The sequence below is a fragment of the Gossypium hirsutum genome, chromosome A10, assembly GCF_007990345.1.
Source record: "Gossypium hirsutum isolate 1008001.06 chromosome A10, Gossypium_hirsutum_v2.1, whole genome shotgun sequence".
NCBI lineage: Eukaryota > Viridiplantae > Streptophyta > Magnoliopsida > Malvales > Malvaceae > Gossypium > Gossypium hirsutum.
Window position 1 is genome coordinate 78,306,205 of NC_053433.1, and position 18,626 is coordinate 78,324,830.

General features: G+C 32.7%; 1 protein-coding gene across 12 annotated transcripts; it reads right to left on the reverse strand.

Moving 5' to 3' along the window:
- Positions 1-646: 646 nt before the first annotated feature.
- On the reverse strand, positions 647-12,522 carry LOC107896942 (protein SEMI-ROLLED LEAF 2). Of its 12 annotated transcripts, none has more exons than XM_041079219.1 (21): positions 12,402-12,522; positions 11,713-11,880; positions 11,059-11,133; positions 10,377-10,492; positions 9,517-9,631; positions 9,120-9,248; positions 8,168-8,215; positions 7,601-7,755; positions 7,306-7,502; positions 6,918-7,210; positions 6,649-6,798; positions 6,226-6,558; positions 5,990-6,136; positions 5,140-5,215; positions 4,007-4,134; positions 3,702-3,899; positions 2,911-3,051; positions 2,707-2,835; positions 1,702-1,902; positions 1,262-1,421; positions 647-1,059 (listed from the first exon to the last, which is right to left on the reverse strand). In XM_041079219.1, exons 2-20 carry the CDS (start codon positions 11,845-11,847, stop codon positions 1,266-1,268), a joined length of 2,922 nt encoding a protein of 973 aa, XP_040935153.1. In that variant the 5' UTR covers positions 11,848-11,880; positions 12,402-12,522; the 3' UTR covers positions 647-1,059; positions 1,262-1,265. The 12 variants fall into 12 exon arrangements, with proteins under 12 accessions (XP_040935153.1, XP_040935150.1, XP_040935154.1 ...); XM_041079216.1 differs by having other exon boundaries at positions 5,990-6,139; XM_041079220.1 differs by lacking the exon at positions 12,402-12,522 and adding an exon at positions 12,162-12,327 and having other exon boundaries at positions 647-1,006.
- Positions 12,523-18,626: the final 6,104 nt, after the last annotated feature.

An 18,626-nucleotide genomic window follows, 5' to 3' on the forward strand; every position in this document is an offset into this window, starting at 1 on the left:
ATTTAATTTTCAAAAGAATTATAATAAATTGGAAACATCTAGAAAAAATTATAAAAAAAGTTATTGACATTGACTGGACAATAACGGCATTGTCAATTTTTTCCTTTTGAATTTTTATATTTTCAAATTTTTTGTAATTTTCTAAAATTTGATTATATTTTTAAAAATTTTCTAAATATTCTGTGAATTTTTATATTTTTTGAAATTTTAACCTTTTTTATAATACATATTTAATAAAATTCTTTTTTTTAATGTTTTAATTTTTTAAAACAATTAAAGATGAAGAAACGTGTTGGTCCCTTATTTGCACTGTCATGGCCGTGTTTAGACACGCCATCCCATTGATAAAATAAAATAAAATGTGTTTACAGCAGGGACTAATTTGTGTGACAGATCCCAACATTAGGGATCAATTTTGATCCAAAAAAATATCTAATAGATAATATGAGAAAATTGTCAAGTTCAGGGAATAAGCTTATAAAAAACTTGAAATTTTTTTATACTATCTACAAGCAATTGAGTCAAAGAGTTTTAAGATTCAGAAACGACATAGGACTAAAATAATAAGTTTGACACCTAAACTCCTACAAAGCTAAACGCATTTCTTGATTCATCAATCATAATATTTTATAACATACAGAACAAGGAGGACAAACCAAAAGTTACATTATCATGGAAATGTCATACAAAAGAATTATCTTTGTCCTACAATGCTCTCTTGTACAAGTTACTATAAAACAATATACAAAAAGGAAAAACAAAAACAAAAGAAAAGAAACATGTTCAAACTATACTCTAATATATGACGCCCATCCTACCTCTGTTTTTGGTGCAATGGGGAGAATCGCATAGAATAAGCTTCCACGGATACAAAAAAAAATTGAAGGAATTGACAATTGTCTGGATTATTACATATAATATGTGTATATGCATGTATGAAACGTCTCCAACCTCTAGCATCCAGCTGCTTTCAAGGAACTTATCATATGGGCTTGATGGTAGTAACCTGAAAAAATGTTGCTTACTAATTAACTTCAGATCTTCTGAAAACTCCACTTCCTGAAATAGTAAAAAATTAATTTACCAAAACTACTATTATTGGTTGCATAAATAATGCGCATCCATGGTAACAAAAATAAAAAGAAAAAGAAAAGCATTAATAATTGTCCAGAAAAGAATACAGAAAGAAAAGGAAGAAAGTAAACTAACTAATATTGTTATATATATGTATGCATGTATGTGTGCATAAAAGATATCAAACCTTTTTAGCATCCAGCTGCTTTCAAGAACTTGTCATAGGGACTTGATGGCGGTAATTTGAATGAATGTTGTCCATACTCCAATGAACAGAGGGCAAGTTGTCCCCTTGCATGAACTTGCTCGTTGCTAATCAACTTGAGATCTTCTGAAAACTCAACTTTCTGAAATAGAGAAAAGATTAATCCACAAAAGATACTATTATTGGTTGCATCAATACTATTTAATTCATTAAACTCATGCTATTGTATCATGCCAATTAATACTATTAGCAATCATCGATAATACTACTATTTACATGTAATATTATCCACAGTACTGAAAGGCAATGGTACAAATTACACTTTTACTTGGGGAAGAAAGTGGAAAGGATAATCAAAGACTCCACACAAGAAATTAAGACATTAATACAAATGCTTTTCATGTGTTCATAAACCAACTCACCACATTCGGTAAACAGAGGACCTCCTTTCCATTTTCCTCAAAGGTTGCCTTGGCTTCCTGTTGATGCTTGAAGCTATGAATCACCGACATCTTCTGCTGTTTACCTATTATAAGAGCTTCACACTGACTCCTCATTTGTTCATAAGGAATGGGTGTAGGCGAAACTGAAAAGCTTGCTACTTGTCGCGCTGTTTCCAGAACCTACGGCAAACAAATAAATATAGTTCATGAGAAAATGAATGAAAGCTAGATAGATCTCTTGAGACAATGTTATGAAGAATGTTTAGATTGGCTCTCTGGACCCAAAAGCCAAGAATCAATTTAAATAGCATAAAACCGATTAAATAGTTTCTCTCCTCTAACTTCCAAGTTTTTTAGTTTTGAGTAGCTCAATACATGTATTGATGAGTTTATATGTTGTTCAATTCTGAAAGGAAAAAAACCCCTCAAATTCCCAACTAAGTTGAACTAGGGAGGCTGGTTACAGTTAGAGAATAAAACATAATGCATGACTAAAGGTAAGGTACAAAGATGCATAATTTAATGTTAAAGAATTAAACGCGATTGATCTAGGTCAACTTCATTGATCAGTTTATGGCTATATGCATTAAAGTTTATATGCTATATTATCTTGTCTAGCATGAATAGAATACATGATGTATGTAACATGTATGGTATGACACAACTCGCAAGTAAAAGCAAATGTTTGAAACATTTACCACAAAACAAAGGCACTGAAACTGCAGTGTTATGTAGCAAAACTTATTACCCACCCAAAGAAGCAATTTTTAATTCCACCCACAATCCAACAAACACAAAGCAGTCTCTACCTGTTTTAAGATTTTATAAATTCTAAGAACCTTAGATGAAGAAAGGCAGACTTCTCCATACACCGCCTTTCTTCACCAAAGGAGTTGAATAAAGACATATCATCCTTTTGTAGATCTTATTGTTTCCAAATTCATTGAGAAATTGCAATATATATATATTAACTGCTCATCTTACCGAATCCAAAAGCTCATTGACACTTAGCACATCTAGTGTACTGAGCGATAGTGATGCTTTGCGACCTGATTGACTTCCATTGCCTTCAGGAAAGGCTTCATCATCAGTTATTGCAGCAAGTGGCATAATCTGAAAGAAAACCATCAAGTCAACCAAACAATATCATAGTATTTTAGGAAAGGATGTAATCCAAACAAGATATACCTCTTCAAATGCCTGAAACTCCATCTGCGCAAGTGGGGAACATGGTCTTGGGGTCTCCATAAACAATGGAGCACCGAATGGGTATGCATCATCTGGTGAAAAGCCCTCAAGAATTTGTTTCTTAATACTTGATAACTCATCCTGTAAGAAGCAAACAGAGGTGGTTACAAATCTTATTTGCAACCAAGTTCTGATAAGTTCTATCAATTCCTTTGACATGAAATTTGGAATAACTTGATAAGATGCAACACCATTGTCTCAATACCTTTCCAAGAGCATTGATGATAAATGTAACTATTACCCTTTACAAGCCACACACATGAACAAGGGAGAGACGGCAACAATTCACTGATAATAAATGATTCTCTCATTTTATCCTGCTATTTTCTTGCCATAAGAACCTTTCTTCTTATATTTCATCTAATGCAGTAGCTCCCACCATTCAAAGCATCATTACTCCTAATTACATTCTGTTTTATGATGATTCTTTTCATTAGTTAACAAATAGCTGCTCACAGCCAAAATCTTTCATATAAAAGGTTTATTAAATGAAGGAACCTTAAATATCTAGTCCAAAGCACCTTTGTTCCACACTATCATCACTTTAAGAAAAATAATTTACATCAGTGTAAATGATAATGTACTACCGAAAGACCCATCATACAACCTCTGATGATGCAACTGCTTGTCATCTTCAATGGTAAATAGTTATCACTGTCAACAGAGCTAGGGCTGATGGCAGAGAATAAACCTTAAAACAAAAGACTAAAAATAAGAAACTGATGCATTACCTCCGACAATTTGTCAATCTTAATCATGAAATGGGAAATGACCGTCTCCTTCAAATGAAGATCATCTAGCTCTATTGCCAAGAGAGCTTTCGATGCAGCAGCATCATCTTCCTTTGATCCATATGCTACACTGTCCACATCAGATTTCACACGCGCCTGGAGTCTCACATCCTCAACTAATTTGAGGTAAGGATCAACCTGTGTGAAGGATGATAGACTCAAGTATTAGCTTGTTGGCACATATAAAAAAAGAACTGCGGTATCAATATAAATGATCTAATATAGTTGAAGGATAAGAAACTGACTATTTTATCTGTCAGAGATGCTTTAACAATAGGAATTAACTCTGGAAGATCGCCTGCCCTGGCTGAGAAAATAAGCATGTAGTATGCCAAGGTAAAGAGAGACCTTCTGCGAGACGGCTGCAAACCTCCTTCAACATGCATGCAAGACACAGATGTTAGAATTTTTAACCAAATTGAACAAGCACCCAACCTAAAACCATTTGGTGAAATGTGAAGAGGCCAAATTTAATATAAGACTAAATGCAATATATGATTTAACTGTGGCAAGATAACACCACTTCAATAGGCCCTCCATAATGTATACATGGAGACAAAGAACCCTACCACGTCACAAACTTGGACAGGTAACATGCATCAACTACTAGCAAGCTAAAACAGAGAGACAATTGGATCTGAATGTTTCAAACTTGCATTGCCTGCATAAAGTCTATTACATATATCCTATTCATAGGCAATACAAAAAATAAGGAAAAGAAATCTACATTTGTTAATCTCTATTTAAAGCAATTACACCAATATTCACAACTAGGAAATCTTCAACAAATTCACCTATAATTCAGCCAACATTATTTAGCTAGAATCTGGTCAACTCTTCAACACAATTGGGATAAATCACATCTTGAAGACTGTTCATTTTCCCTCACCACAGACAAGAAAAAATAAAAGGCTATTCAATGCAAAGCAATTTTTGACGCTATCCTCTTTATTATTATGTGCATGATCTTACATAAACAATCACTTACCTTCATGATCTTACATAAACAATCACTTACCTTTTATGCACCCAATAAGCATGTGCTAAAAGGTATCGTATTGACAGGAAAACTGTACGGGCATAGAACCATACATCAATTATATATTTTTACTTGGTAAATATCTAGACAATAATTAAAATAAAGCTTTTCAGCCAAAGTTTTCCTTGTGATGATTTTTTAGATCGATGGGAGAAAAATTAAAATAGCATCACAATTAACATCAACAAACATAAACACAGTCATGGAAGTGTATGGAATGATCCAATATGTGAGGCTTCCACTTGACAAAATGGATAGAAAGCATACTCCTACAGCATGTGTACATATAGCACTGAGTTCTTTCACTCTTCTAAACATAACACCAATACTGTAACATACCTTCTTGATCCAGAGAGATGCTCCTCAAGGAGAATGCCAACTGAAAACCCCGAACTAGGGCCATGTGACTGGAGGTCTATCATCAGCAAGTTAATCAATAGACCAGTTCAGAAATAGCTACCAAAATGCAAAGAAAGCTGCTAATAGCATAAAAAATTAGATGTAACAGATTTCCATAGACAAAATGCATAGGAATATTCCTAGCAGAAGATCTGGACCATTCCTCTTAGAAACTCAAAATCATATCCAAATTCTATCACAACCCAATTATTGGTCCACGGCACACCTCACAGCAGAAACAAGTTGAAAAATAAAGGATAAACCTAACTTAGGTTCATTCAACAGCAAGGTTGACATTGTTATCCCACTTAGTTTTTTGGATGATGGTAGATTGTACCGACAACTAGAAAGAGACAAGGCATTAAAGAGGGAGTTGACATTATTATTTTGTTTTGCATCCATGTAAAAACATCCATGGTGAGAACTAGAACTTCTATAATATTTGAAAAGGACATTTCTAATATCAAATTAAGCACAATCAGCAGTAGCAACAAATAAATAAGTTGTCCATTCATCTATTTTGGGTTCTTCCAAAATATTTCCATTACCAAAAGTAACATATTTTCCAATTTCACTATTCTACCTCTTTTTTTGTATCATACTTCATCTTAAAAAAAAAAATTCCATAGGTGAAGTGGTAGGCCAAAGATCCCCAGCCAGGTAGCTCTATTCCTCAAGAAAGTTCTCCTATCCCAATACTATATTTTGATAAACCATGTTTTGAGCCAAGACCATCCAAGTGCAGGAGAATAACATTTTGGAACAAAGGCAGCATAAAAGTACTAGTTACCTTGGATCGGGTAAACAATACTGCAAGATAAAATGAATGGGCCATAGCCTCAAAATTTGCAGGGGTATTATCGGTGGAATTCGCCTGGACCCATATTGATGAAAGAAGAAGACTCACTTGATGGCTGCTTAAACGAAGGGAAGTGAGCTGCTAAAAAAATTCAGATACATAAGAAAACTAAATAGTTGTCTAATTGATAATAACACCAAAAAAAGAAAATGAGAACAGTTTCACACCATTTTTCTATCACCCAGTGCATGCTTGAAACTAAATGAATTCCCATGGGACTGATAGATTATTGATCCTTCATTTCCATTTTCTTTTAGTCTTTCTGTTTGTTCTTTACCTTCATCCTGAAAGGCAAAGCTGTGACTTCTTACCTTCACAGATGCACTAACTGATAAGTCAGAAGAAACAGTTTCAGCAATTTTTTTATTTTGTTCTGATGAAGGCGAAAGCAAGGACGGCATAAGCACAATGGAGAAAATGCTGTGTGCCCCAACTCGAGTTTCATGGTCTGGATGGGACATTGCAAGGAGCAACTGGTGAAATAGAGCATCAGGGAAGGTCTGTGACAGATTATAATGTCAGAACTTAGAACTTACATGCATGTACAAGATAAGAACAAATATGACATTATATTACCCAAGAATACTTGCCTTTTTATGATATGATATGTTTGGGATGGAAGAAATGATATTAGCAGTTCGATGAACAGAAGAGATTGTTGATCTTGCAACAATACTGTTGGTGGAAATATTCTCTAGTACCACAGCCATCATATCAAGAATTGGTCCCACATCCCCAACCTGTTAAATACATATAAAAAAAGAGTTTCAACTAAATGGGGGGAAAAAAAGCTTCTGTAAGTATCTTAAATAACTAGATTCAACTAGAAGTTGGATGTGCACAAGAACATTTTCCCAACCTTATTTGAGAGCTGTGAGATACACTTTTCTAAGGCCAACAGGAGATCAGTGCTATATTTATCAATTTCACCCCCAGAACTTGATAGTTCAGCTAAATTTTGAAGGCACTTTCGTAAATGCTTCATCAAGTCAGCTATTGTACCAATGATTGCCATTGAGGGCTGAAGCTTTGCATTTTGTGCAAGCTGAGTTATGACATTGACAATGTTAACTTGTATATGAGGTTGCTTGGCTACATTCTTATGCTCCATGTGCTTCACCAAGATAGCCAATAGTTGATCAGATTTTTCTCCTGATATCAAAATATAAATATCATTATATCTACAAAAAAATTTATTAAAAAAGGTATATAGTAAGAAGGATTAATGCTAAAAATTTCAAAGCAACCTGTTTCTTCAATTAGCAACTGCAAGTACATTAAAAGAGAAAAAGCAACTCCTTTCTCTTTGGACCAGTGATTTTCAGCATCAAAATTATGAAAAAGAGGTTCAAGAACTCGCCGGATAGTTGTTGCTTCTTTTGCCAATCTGGCTATATTACCCAAGATAACCCTTGCCCAATAAGATGGACTTTTGGAAGTATCCCTGTTAAAGAGCCAAATGAAGCAGATTATATTTGGACATATCACAAAATATATCCTAATGAACTGAATGCAATGAGTTATAATGAAATAATGCCGTACATGGTTGGATCAAAGTCTGGGTTAATTACAAGGTTTGGTACAGACAATGACTTCTCATCGATATCTAGGACGGATGAACCATTTTCACCCACTTTACTTCCATTGACAGGGGACATTTGGATATCCATGTAGTTCTCCAAGGTCACTGATATGATCTACACAAGATAAAAAATTCATGATGAACAAAAAGGCCAATACCTACTGCTCATCTGTTTGTCTACTGTGCGCTTTACAATATTTAGGAGATTCAAGAGGCAAAAGGCTGAAACTCCAAAATAGAACTTAGAGAAGCTGAACTGAGAAACAGATAAAGAGATTAATCCAAAATTTTGAGTGGACAAAAATATACTTCTCTTTATGTTTCAGCTCCGTTTCAATCTTTCTAATGAAGTTCCAGTTGGGTGAAACAGACTTAATTATTTCAAGATTTTTCAGTGAAGCTGCAGCTAGGACTAAAATATACTTAGTTACATTTGCATAATTAAATTGTATCAGATCAGAGAAGCATCAAGATTTGAATACAAAAGTGAATTGGTAGGAAAGCCACAACTGGAAAAGATAACTTACACTATCGAAGTCCATTGAAATATGAGAGTGTTCACCCATGAAGCAGACCTAGGCAGAAGTAATGAGAAAAAGAGAAAGTGGTAAGTGACAAGAATTGGAAGTCAAAGTAAACAAATATGAGTAGAAAATACTAAATGAGAAAAGAAGTACCGAAAATGAAACATTATTAATGAATAAAATATCTGAATAAAATTATTTAAAAAGAGAAACACCATGAAAAAAAGCAGGAATTAATCTGACTTGTAAAGAACTGGATGCTAACCCATTTTTTTTACAACATAAGGTTATTTACAGGTGGATTAAAGCTGTAAGTTCAACAAAAGCACACTTGATAACCCCTTATTCCCTTACAGTCCTTACAGAATTAACTTCTTTCATATCTAAAAAAAAAATCAATCTAAACAACTGTTTGAACTGTTAACTAGTCTAGACTCAAGCTTATCCTACATTAAGAAACACAAAGCAGCGAAAACCAAGCCTCTCTCCATTGAAAAATATTGCAATAAGTCAGCCACTTAGTTTAAAGGATGTCTTCTAACTAAGGATTCGGACTGTTGCATAAAGGTAGAAAAGAAGAAGCTACTTGAAAATATTTAAATAAGCTGTATGATAATCTTGCCGAGCCTATCCTTAAAACTGGTAGACAGTAGTCATTTCCGGTAATCAAACCAGAAAGTTCACTGGAAACAAGTCTAAATCAGCAGAATAGGAAATTTGTGAAGAAAAGAATGCCAGAAAGACATGCATGCACACAACTACAACAAGTGTTAGATACAAGAAATAATAGATAAAAGAGAACACAATGACGGTTTGAATATATGCATGCATGTGTAATAAGGAGGAAAAGTTATGGTTACTTAAAATTGTTAGCTCAGCTAATGTAAGTGCATTTATTATTTGGGAAAGAAGAGTTACTTTTGTGAAATATTCAAAATCAAAGAGAAAACTCTACCATGGAAGCCAGAACTTGCAATCCTGATGAACGTAAATGCAAAGCTCTGTCATCATCTCCATCTTCTTGAGCCAGTTGACAAAGTTTAGGAATAAGACCCTCTAATTGGAACATATGTGTGCCATCCATCTAGTTTCAAATCCCATAGAATTAGAAAAAAAATATGCCAGTTACAGCTAATATGTAAATCATTCTGTCTCTATTCTGTTTGTGATCTAAAACCAAAAAGTGAACTGCTAATCTGCTATATAATTATTCTGCAGGTTTCAGTCCAGTAAGTTGTCTACATTAAAAACTTAAAAGGCAGTGATAGAAACATCAAGTTCGAAGGCTACTTGGCAACTGCTATCAGTGCCACACCTGTACGTACCACTGGCATTTCAGTACTACAACGCACCTGACTATTTATGAAATCTACAAGAGCATTGCAACCCAAAATTCGCATTTCATCCTGTCGGGTTTGTTCCAAAAGAGCCCGAATGATCCCTAATAAACTACTAGCAAAAAGTGGCCTGCAAGAATAAAGTGCTCCCGTGAATGATACAAATAAAATAAAAGCTACCTCATAAACTAACGTAAATATAAACAATGAAGACAATCATAAACACCTGATTAGTTCCCTAAATACAAAAAATGAAAACTGAATCCATGAAAGTAGATAAAATTACTAGAATAATTTTCTAAATAATTTAATCCTTCACTAAGCATGATCTTGAACTACATCGTAAACCCATTTTATTTTTTTATGCAAAAATATGGTTAAGTTTTTAGAATCACAAAATACTCAAAAGTTTAGTTGACATGTCAAAGTTCTAAGGAAGCATCTGCACCTTAGTAATATAATCTCTCAAAACATAAAAAGCATTACATATTATTTATTGAACATATGTACCTTTTTAATTGATAAAACCAAAATGTTAATCTTTATATTACCAGTATTCTTGACATGCAACCAAAAACAAGGTGAAACTTCAGATAATAACAAAGAAGGTTAGTAATTAGATTATAAATTAATAAGTAGTTATCTTCCAACGTTTAATCCCTGCTAGAATATGGTCCCCCAACCCTTAAACAATAAGTTACAATAACAAGCCAAATATTATGCTCTACCTAACATATAGTTATTAAAGTCAGTGGTTCTTTCTTTGAAACTCCCCTGCTCCAAACTGCACACCCCAAAACGAAATGTGGCTGAAAAATAGATGCCAAAAGATTTTTATATCATTAAATGTTAAACTTTCAACACATCAAACTTACATCTGCTCCTTACATGACGATAGCAGTTTCCTATAAATGCACAATACAGCTTTCACACATCCAAAGTTCTCATTCCGTAAATCCTTGAAACATCTTTGCTCTAGGTTACTTGTAATCTGTGCAGACAAATTGTTTAAAGATGTGAAAAAACAAATCAGCAAGCAATTCAGATAAGTTATATGCATTTCAGGATTTAGTAAATTTCAAACTAATTTTGAACATCTCAACGATACTTGCATTAATTTGAACTTTCCGAAGATTAATACCAATTAAAACACAGTTTTGCACATTTCTTGACAAAATTTACCAACATTTCAGAAAATATTTGCAAACCATCTCAAATTTAACCAATATAAAATAACCATCTTAAAAGCAAGATTGGATCCTAAACAACTAGAAGATATAAAACATCACCAAACTTATTATTAGAGAAGCCAATATAATAGAAAAATAGGTAGCCATGTTGTCACTTACAAGTTTCGTATTTTCATTTAGACTAGCAGAGATAAAGATAAGCACTTGTCAAAAAAAAAATTGTGGAAACCAACATTGTAAAAAATTTTGAAAATGGGGATAAGAACTCGCCAACAAAATAGTGGAAAACAGAATATTAACATTTAAGAATTCCATATTAGAATCAAACTCCTCCAGGATAAATGAACTAAAAGAAAACCCACAATACCTTCGGTATTCTTAATGGGTTCCTCGAAGCATATTCACAGAGCTTCCCAATTTTCCTATCGTTTGGTTCTGCATCCTGTCAAATCAAATGCAATTGGAAAATTGGTAAGCATATCAAATACCCGTTTTTCTTCCTTTTTATAATGTTTTCTGCCCACAATCTGGGTTGAAGAGGTATGTTACCATTCAAAGGGCCTAACGACCATTTCCAGAAGCATATAAATGTGATCCCAAATATAAGAACAAACTAATAGAAATAGGTTCACTTCTTCGTCAATGTTGGTATTGTTCAACAATATCAAATACCACAGACATTAGAAACTTTAACTTACGCAGCTAAAACAAAAATATCAGCAGCAGCAGTTATTGTGGTAGATCTTACAGGCAATGTATACTTCTATAAACTTCAAAATCTATATCTATTACACGTCTTAAAGCCATCACTCAATACAAATAGACAATATCAGAATCATACTACACGCTTAACGGAATTTAATATTGAACGTCAATCGTTCAGTATAAACTACAAAACAATAAACAAGCTGGACTAGTATCCAAAGGCAATTTTCACTAGAAGAACCAAACATTAAAGAAATAACTAGTTAAAAATTCCCAAATTCAAGTAAAAATAGACAGAAGATGAGCTGGAAATTACCTGATTTCGGGGGAAAATTTCAGCTAGCAACTTCTTGTATCTTTTAACAGGTTGTCTTGACCTTGCACGCATCGAAGGGCAGAAGAAACAGAGGTTACCGCAAGCGGGCACAACCCGTCTTGACATTACCCCCATTTTTCTTCAATGAAAATACAAGCACACACTTATCTGAAAATCCAAATTAACACCAAAAACAAAAATCAACTAAAATACTACACAACAATCCGAAGAAAATGAACAAAACATGCCAATTTACTCATTGATCATAACGGTCAAACTTAGAACAACACTAGAAACAAAAAGCACTAACTAAATTTCTATCATGTGTCAAGGAAGAATCAGCAAAATTCAAGGTCATCAAACTTCGTATTTCAGAAAAAAAAAAAAGAGCTAAAGATTAAAAACTAGAATGAAAGCAAACTTATTGAGAATTAAGAAAAAAAAACCACCAATTCAAATACTGAAACTCTTAATCTACTAAAAGAAAATTAGCTCAACAGATCGCCGATCTGGCTTAGGCCTGAGAGCTGTAAAAGAAATAAACAGAAATGGTTAAACGAAAATAGTTCCAGAAAAAAATATATTTTTCGAAGAAAGTCCAACTCATTGATCATTCTATTACTTTTATATAATAATATAAGTAATTATATAATTTATCGTCAAATTAAATCGTAATTAATTGTTTTTACTTCAGTAAACCGCCACTTGGAAGAAAAGATAATGGCTTCTCAGGTCCCCTGGAACAGGGTTTTTCTTTTTATTTATTTTTAATAATTGCAGGCTAAAATTCTGCCTTCCTTTTTAATTACTGCGTTAAATCAAATGAAAAGAAAATTAGGGAGATAAAGTCACGGAGCGTTTAGATTTTTGCAAGGGAAAGATGGCCCACGTGTAGTTGTCTTCTTTATATATTTTCTGGTCGGGGTAGTGCTCTTATTTATTGAGTACCGTGTTTCACAGGACATTGATTGTAACTCTAGCGTCTCTTTTTGAACACGATTATTGAAAATGGATAGCTGCTCCCAGCCGTATGATGACAAAACCTCCAAACGGTTCAGAAAATTAAGGGATGTTAATTGAGTTTTTTATTCGAATATATTTAATTAGGGGAGGAGAATGAGATGATTTGGATGGAATTTAAATTTTCCTATCTCCAAGGAATTATTTTATGGATTATTTTATCATATCATTTATAATTTTGTCCAATTAAAAGAGAAATTTTTTATTTGAAAGTTTAATTTAATGTACATATAATGTGGTGGAAAGAATTTATTAAATAATTTCTCTTATAATATAATGATCTTGTCATTGAGTCAAGAGATTATTGGTCGAATATTGTTTTTTTAATACTTCTAAAAAATAAGTTAATTTTAAGATTATGTCTCAAAAACCAACACTTCTTCCATGAGCTTTAGAAGTCTTAGAAATATTGATAAATATTTATATATATTGATAAATCTTTAAATATTCTTGTAAATGATCAATTTTGATAAAAGCTTAGAAATATTGATAAATCTTTAAAATATTAGTAAAATTTAGATATATTGATAAATCATTAAAACATTAGTAAATTCTTTTTAAAAATTTATATCTACACTTCAACAACCATAAGTATTATAAAAAAAACCATATGCATTAAGGTTAGGACTCGCTATAATTTTTTACTCTTTTTTTTTAGATAAATAGTTGTCTTCCATTAATAAAGAGGGAGAAAACAAGATATACTAAATGTTGCCCCAACAAACAAATATCTGAAAAAACAACAAAAAAACCACGCCCGCAATATCAAAACTAGATTTCAAGAAAAAAAATAAAGCAAAAAAAAAACCCAAAAGGCACAAAGTTTCTCCCTAGCAAAACTAGGAAAACCATAAATCCAGCTAAAGAATCCTCTCTTAAGCCTACAACGAACCAGTTGCGTGAATCGATAGTGAGTTTCCAAAGAGAGTGAAGTTTGGTACCTTCATCGAAGTGAAGAAAGGTAGATTCCGAAAAACCAAAATAAGAAAAAAAATTAGGTTTTCAATAAGCAATGCGACCAATCCATTATTATCGTTCGTTCCGCTATCTCTGATACCTCTATGATCCAAAATCTTTCTGCACCGAACCGTCGTCCCTCCCTAGCCGATACATGAGCCACATCATTAGCATTTCTTTTTACATGCAAAAAGGTAATCCTATAAAAAAAAACCCAAACAACCTTTAATATCTTTAATTAACGAGCACAAAATTAATTTGTCAATTGTACAAGATTTTTAATGTTTAATGATTTTCAACGAGCCTTCAATCTAAACCCTACGAAAACCTCGATCAACTACAAATTGGACTACTTGTTCACATGCCCAGGCCTTAGCAACGAACGATCTGCAATATTAGCAAGTGGGTAGGTGCACGCCCCCATAATCTGCCCTAAATCATTCCGTGCTAGAATCCCTGTCGTGTGTGAATATGATATGTAAATTGTGCAAGTATACACGTCGAATCAAGTAATAAAGTGATGAGTGAGATCGTCTCCACAGGGATTGAATAGGTGTAAATCGGTCAAGTTATTATAGTGAAGTGTGATTAATGCTATGGCAAACCAATAATAAGAATGCAGTGGCAATTAAGAGAATGATAATGTATAAAATGTGCAAAACAAATAAGAAATCAATTAAGAAGGTTGTGACAAAGACACTACGACAAATGATAGAAGGGCTACGATGTTGATTGAGTAGGCTAGGATGAATAAAGAATCTACCCTTACTAATCTCAAACACTTTAGCAAAATCTTAATTATTCTACTACTCAGAATGGTTTTACTGTGGTTTGCTTCTTTAGAGAACAAGACCTAAAGTACCTCACCTAGGGCGATATATGTCTATAGGCCTTGAGTTTGGTTCCTAATATTGTTTATTCTTCCTTCCATATGAAATATCGTTCTATGTCTAGAGACTACTACAAGTAATTGATTAAACACTCGCTCATATCATTCAACTTCGATCTAAGTAACCTAACCTTACTAGACTTAGGTTATTTTTTATATACTTGTTGCATATTCGTCAATGCACTACGTGCATGCAATCCTGAAATACAATTGAATGAAACAGTCGATTAATCTAGATCTAAACTTCAGCCATTAATAGAAATAAGTGTTTCATCAAAGTAATCCCAACCCTAAGAGATTTAGCTCATTAGTTGGCAAATAAAATTCAAGTTTAACACAATAACCAACAATTTCTTCATCAATTAAGCTCACGAAGAAATAAGATAAGAAATAGAGGAAGAATTCTAGGATGACAGCTCTAGCCTATCAAGCTCTCAACATAGGAAACGTAATGTCTTGCAGTGGCCAAGGATGGCTGCCTTCTTCTTCCATCTTTTTCTCTGTCCTTGTTCTCGGTCGCTTCCTTCTTGTAAAAGCCTATTTTTTAGTAGTGTCGAAAACAGTGGTTTTGGGGCCACAAATCTGACAAGTGAGCTCGTAAATATTACTATTTAATATTTATGAGTCAATTATAGTATTAAAATAAATTTTGAATTGGCAAATTATGTTATTTGAATGAATAATTAAGTTCAAGTGGTAAGACCCTAAGGTCAAGTGGTTTTAGAAAATGAGGTATCGAGGCCTCGTTTCTGTAAGCCGAGCTGTAAATATTTTAATAAATATTTATGGAGTATTATTAAGGTTGTATTAAATTTTTATTAAGAAATTTTAATGTTTAGACAATTAATTAATAAAAAAGGACTAAATCATTGAGGATGTAAAACTTGATCACTATTAGATTTGAATGATTAAATGGCCTAATTAGTAATGTGGGAGGAACAATAGAGAAATTAGTCATTATTTTAGATATTGGACGGTAATGGAGCTAATTTTAAAGAAAAAAATTGAAAGAAATTAGTATAATGACAATTTTGTAAAATTTGTGAAATTAAAACAAAATTAAATGTTGTAAAATGTGTTTCTTCTTCATTTTGCCTTCTCCATAGCCGAAAAACACCCAAAAACCTAGCTTGAAGGTTCAATCATTGTGATCTTTTACATGTAAGTCCATTTTGATTTCGTTTTTTTTATAATTTTTATGTTTTTAAAATTGTTGCAACTAGGTCCAGCTAGCCAGTACCTTCGTTTCGAAACTGTTAAAGATTTTGAATTTTTCCATTGATGAATATTTGTGATTTTAGATATTAAATGATGAATTTGAACTATTAGTTGTTATTTATAAGTATTTTGTTAAGTGATTTTTGATGAATTTAATGATGAGGGATTAAATTGTTAAAATGGTAAAATTACAAGGATTTAATATGTAATAACAGTAAATATGGGTTGTAGTAAGGTTCCAATAAATTCGGGTAAGCTTAAATTTGAGTAAAAATGGTTAATTTGCATGTTTTAAGCTCAAGGACTAAATTGAATAAAAGTAAAATGCTGGAGGCAATTTTATAAAAATGTCAAAAAGGACTAAATTGCATAAAATGAATTGTTTTTTCTGTCTAAATTAATGAATTGAATGAAATTGTTAATTTAGATCAGGAACGAATGGAAAATTGAGGAGAAGAGAAAATTACCAAATAGCTCATATACTTGGTCATTGTTGCAATTTAGTTAGGTAAGCTTCTAATTTGATTAAATCGATTAGATAATTTTTTATATATGAATCGAGTTTGTTGGCGTAAAAGAAATGATTAAGACCATAGTTAAAAGACACTATGGCACTATACCAAAAATAAATAATACCATAGTTGAAAGACACTATGGCACCATACCAGAAACGAGTAAAACTATAGCTGAAAGATGCTATCGCATCACGATTCTATCAAGTAAGAACGTAGCTAAAAGATGCTATGGCATCACAAATAAAATAAATAAGACCATAGTTGAAAAACATTATAGCAACACGACGAAAAATGAATAAGACCATGGTTGAAAGACACTATGGCATCAAGACGAGAATAAATAAGACCATGGTTGAAAGACACCATGGCACTCTCCAATCATTTGCTATTCAGGTAACATGTTTCAAGTTAGGTATGTATCATAAGTATGAATACAAGTTGAAATTTTGACTAGCATAGTTTGATAATGAATGTCAATGCCTTGGTGTGATTATATATACCTTATATGTCTATAAATATGTTAAATCGTGATGTTGTGGTGTGTTTAGAGAATTAAATGGTGATATGAGTATTTTCCTAGTATTCGATGTTATTTCATTTGATTCAATGGGTAAGTAAAGATTAATGGAAATAAATATATAAAAAACTTAATGTACTAATGTTAATAAAAAATGGAAAGATGGATACGTATATATGCAATGAAAAGGATCGAAAAGGTAATCTTTCATTTGGCAATATGCATATGTTCATGGAAAAGTTAAATGATTTAAATTAAATATGTTCACATGGAAATGGATCATCATCTGTTTAATTCAAGTGAATTATGTATGTATGCACTAACTTGTGTATTGATGATGATGTTTAGGCCTGTGCCAAGCTTGTGGTTATGGTTGATTTTTATGCTTATGCTTTGTAATATGCAAATGGAACGGGTAAGAAAAGGGAATGAAATGGTAAGCTCATAATTGGGATGTAATATGATGTTATAAAAGGATTGGTGAGTAAGTGATGTACTTATATGTGAAAAATCTACTTATTCTATGGATGAATTTACCTATATCATCGATAAATACACTAACTCGTGAATTGATAATGTTATTTAGGCTTATGTTAAGCATTTGGAATGGGAATTAAGTAAATAAAAAGGTTCATAATCTTATGAAAATGTTGATGATTTCGTAATATGTCTTATAGAATCCTATTATGTTATGAATGAGAAATATATGTAATGCTGATGGACTTACTCATTTGTGAGTTGATGGTTATGTAGTTTTATAAATCTTATGGCATTGGTATAACTTTATATTTATCCTACAAAGTTCATTACTGAAATTGAATATTATGTTTAAAGTTTATACAAGCTTGCTAAGCATTCATTGCTTACGTAGTTATTTTCATTTACTTTACAGATTATTGAAAGCTCGATCTGTTGGAAGTTCATCAGAGACCTATCACACTATCCAGTGGACAAATCTGTAGTTTTTGAGTAATTTGGTTACGGTTTATAATGGCATGTATAAGATGATTGTAATGGTATATTAGTGCATGTATTAATGATGTTTTGGTATGTGTAAGCTTGGAAAGCTATATTGGTTTGGTACATCTTGTCACCTTACTAAATTATGTGATGTTGATTACTTTAAAGTGCTTGTTGATATGGTGCACTTGGCATGTTGATGATATATTGAAAATGGTTACTTGTGACATGATTTAGTTCATAATTGAACTAGGTTATTATGTTTGAAAATGGGTTGAAGTGATTTGGTAAGTATGCATTATGTAAGTTAACTCAGTTGGTACATTTGATGCCTTGTTAGTTTGTGTCATTGTGACTATACCATGTTGTATGTTTTGAATGGCTCAAATGGCTTGTTTTGTAATGGAATAGTAATGGTCATAGTTATGGCTTAATTTGTTAGAAGTTGAATTAGGTTTGATAATGGAAATGTGATCAAATTAGTGCATGTTTAGGAAAGTTTAAATGTTTGCATTTAAAGTGCCTTGATTGGCATATTGGTTGATTGATTTTGGATAATTAAATTGATCATTATATGTATGATTTGGTAAGGTTTTTATTCTTTGATAATGTGCACAAAATGATTTTAGGTGGTTGCATAAGTTGGTGTTAGAAATGGCTTGATTTTGGTCAATTTCATGTCCACACGGCCTGAGACACGAGCGTGTGACTCAGCCATGTGTGACACACAACCAGGTGATATGGTCGTTTGTCCCCTGTAGGTTTAAATGCATGCAAGTTAAGCTATTACACGGCCTAGCACATGGCTTGGCACACAGGCGTGTGGCTTGGCCGTGTA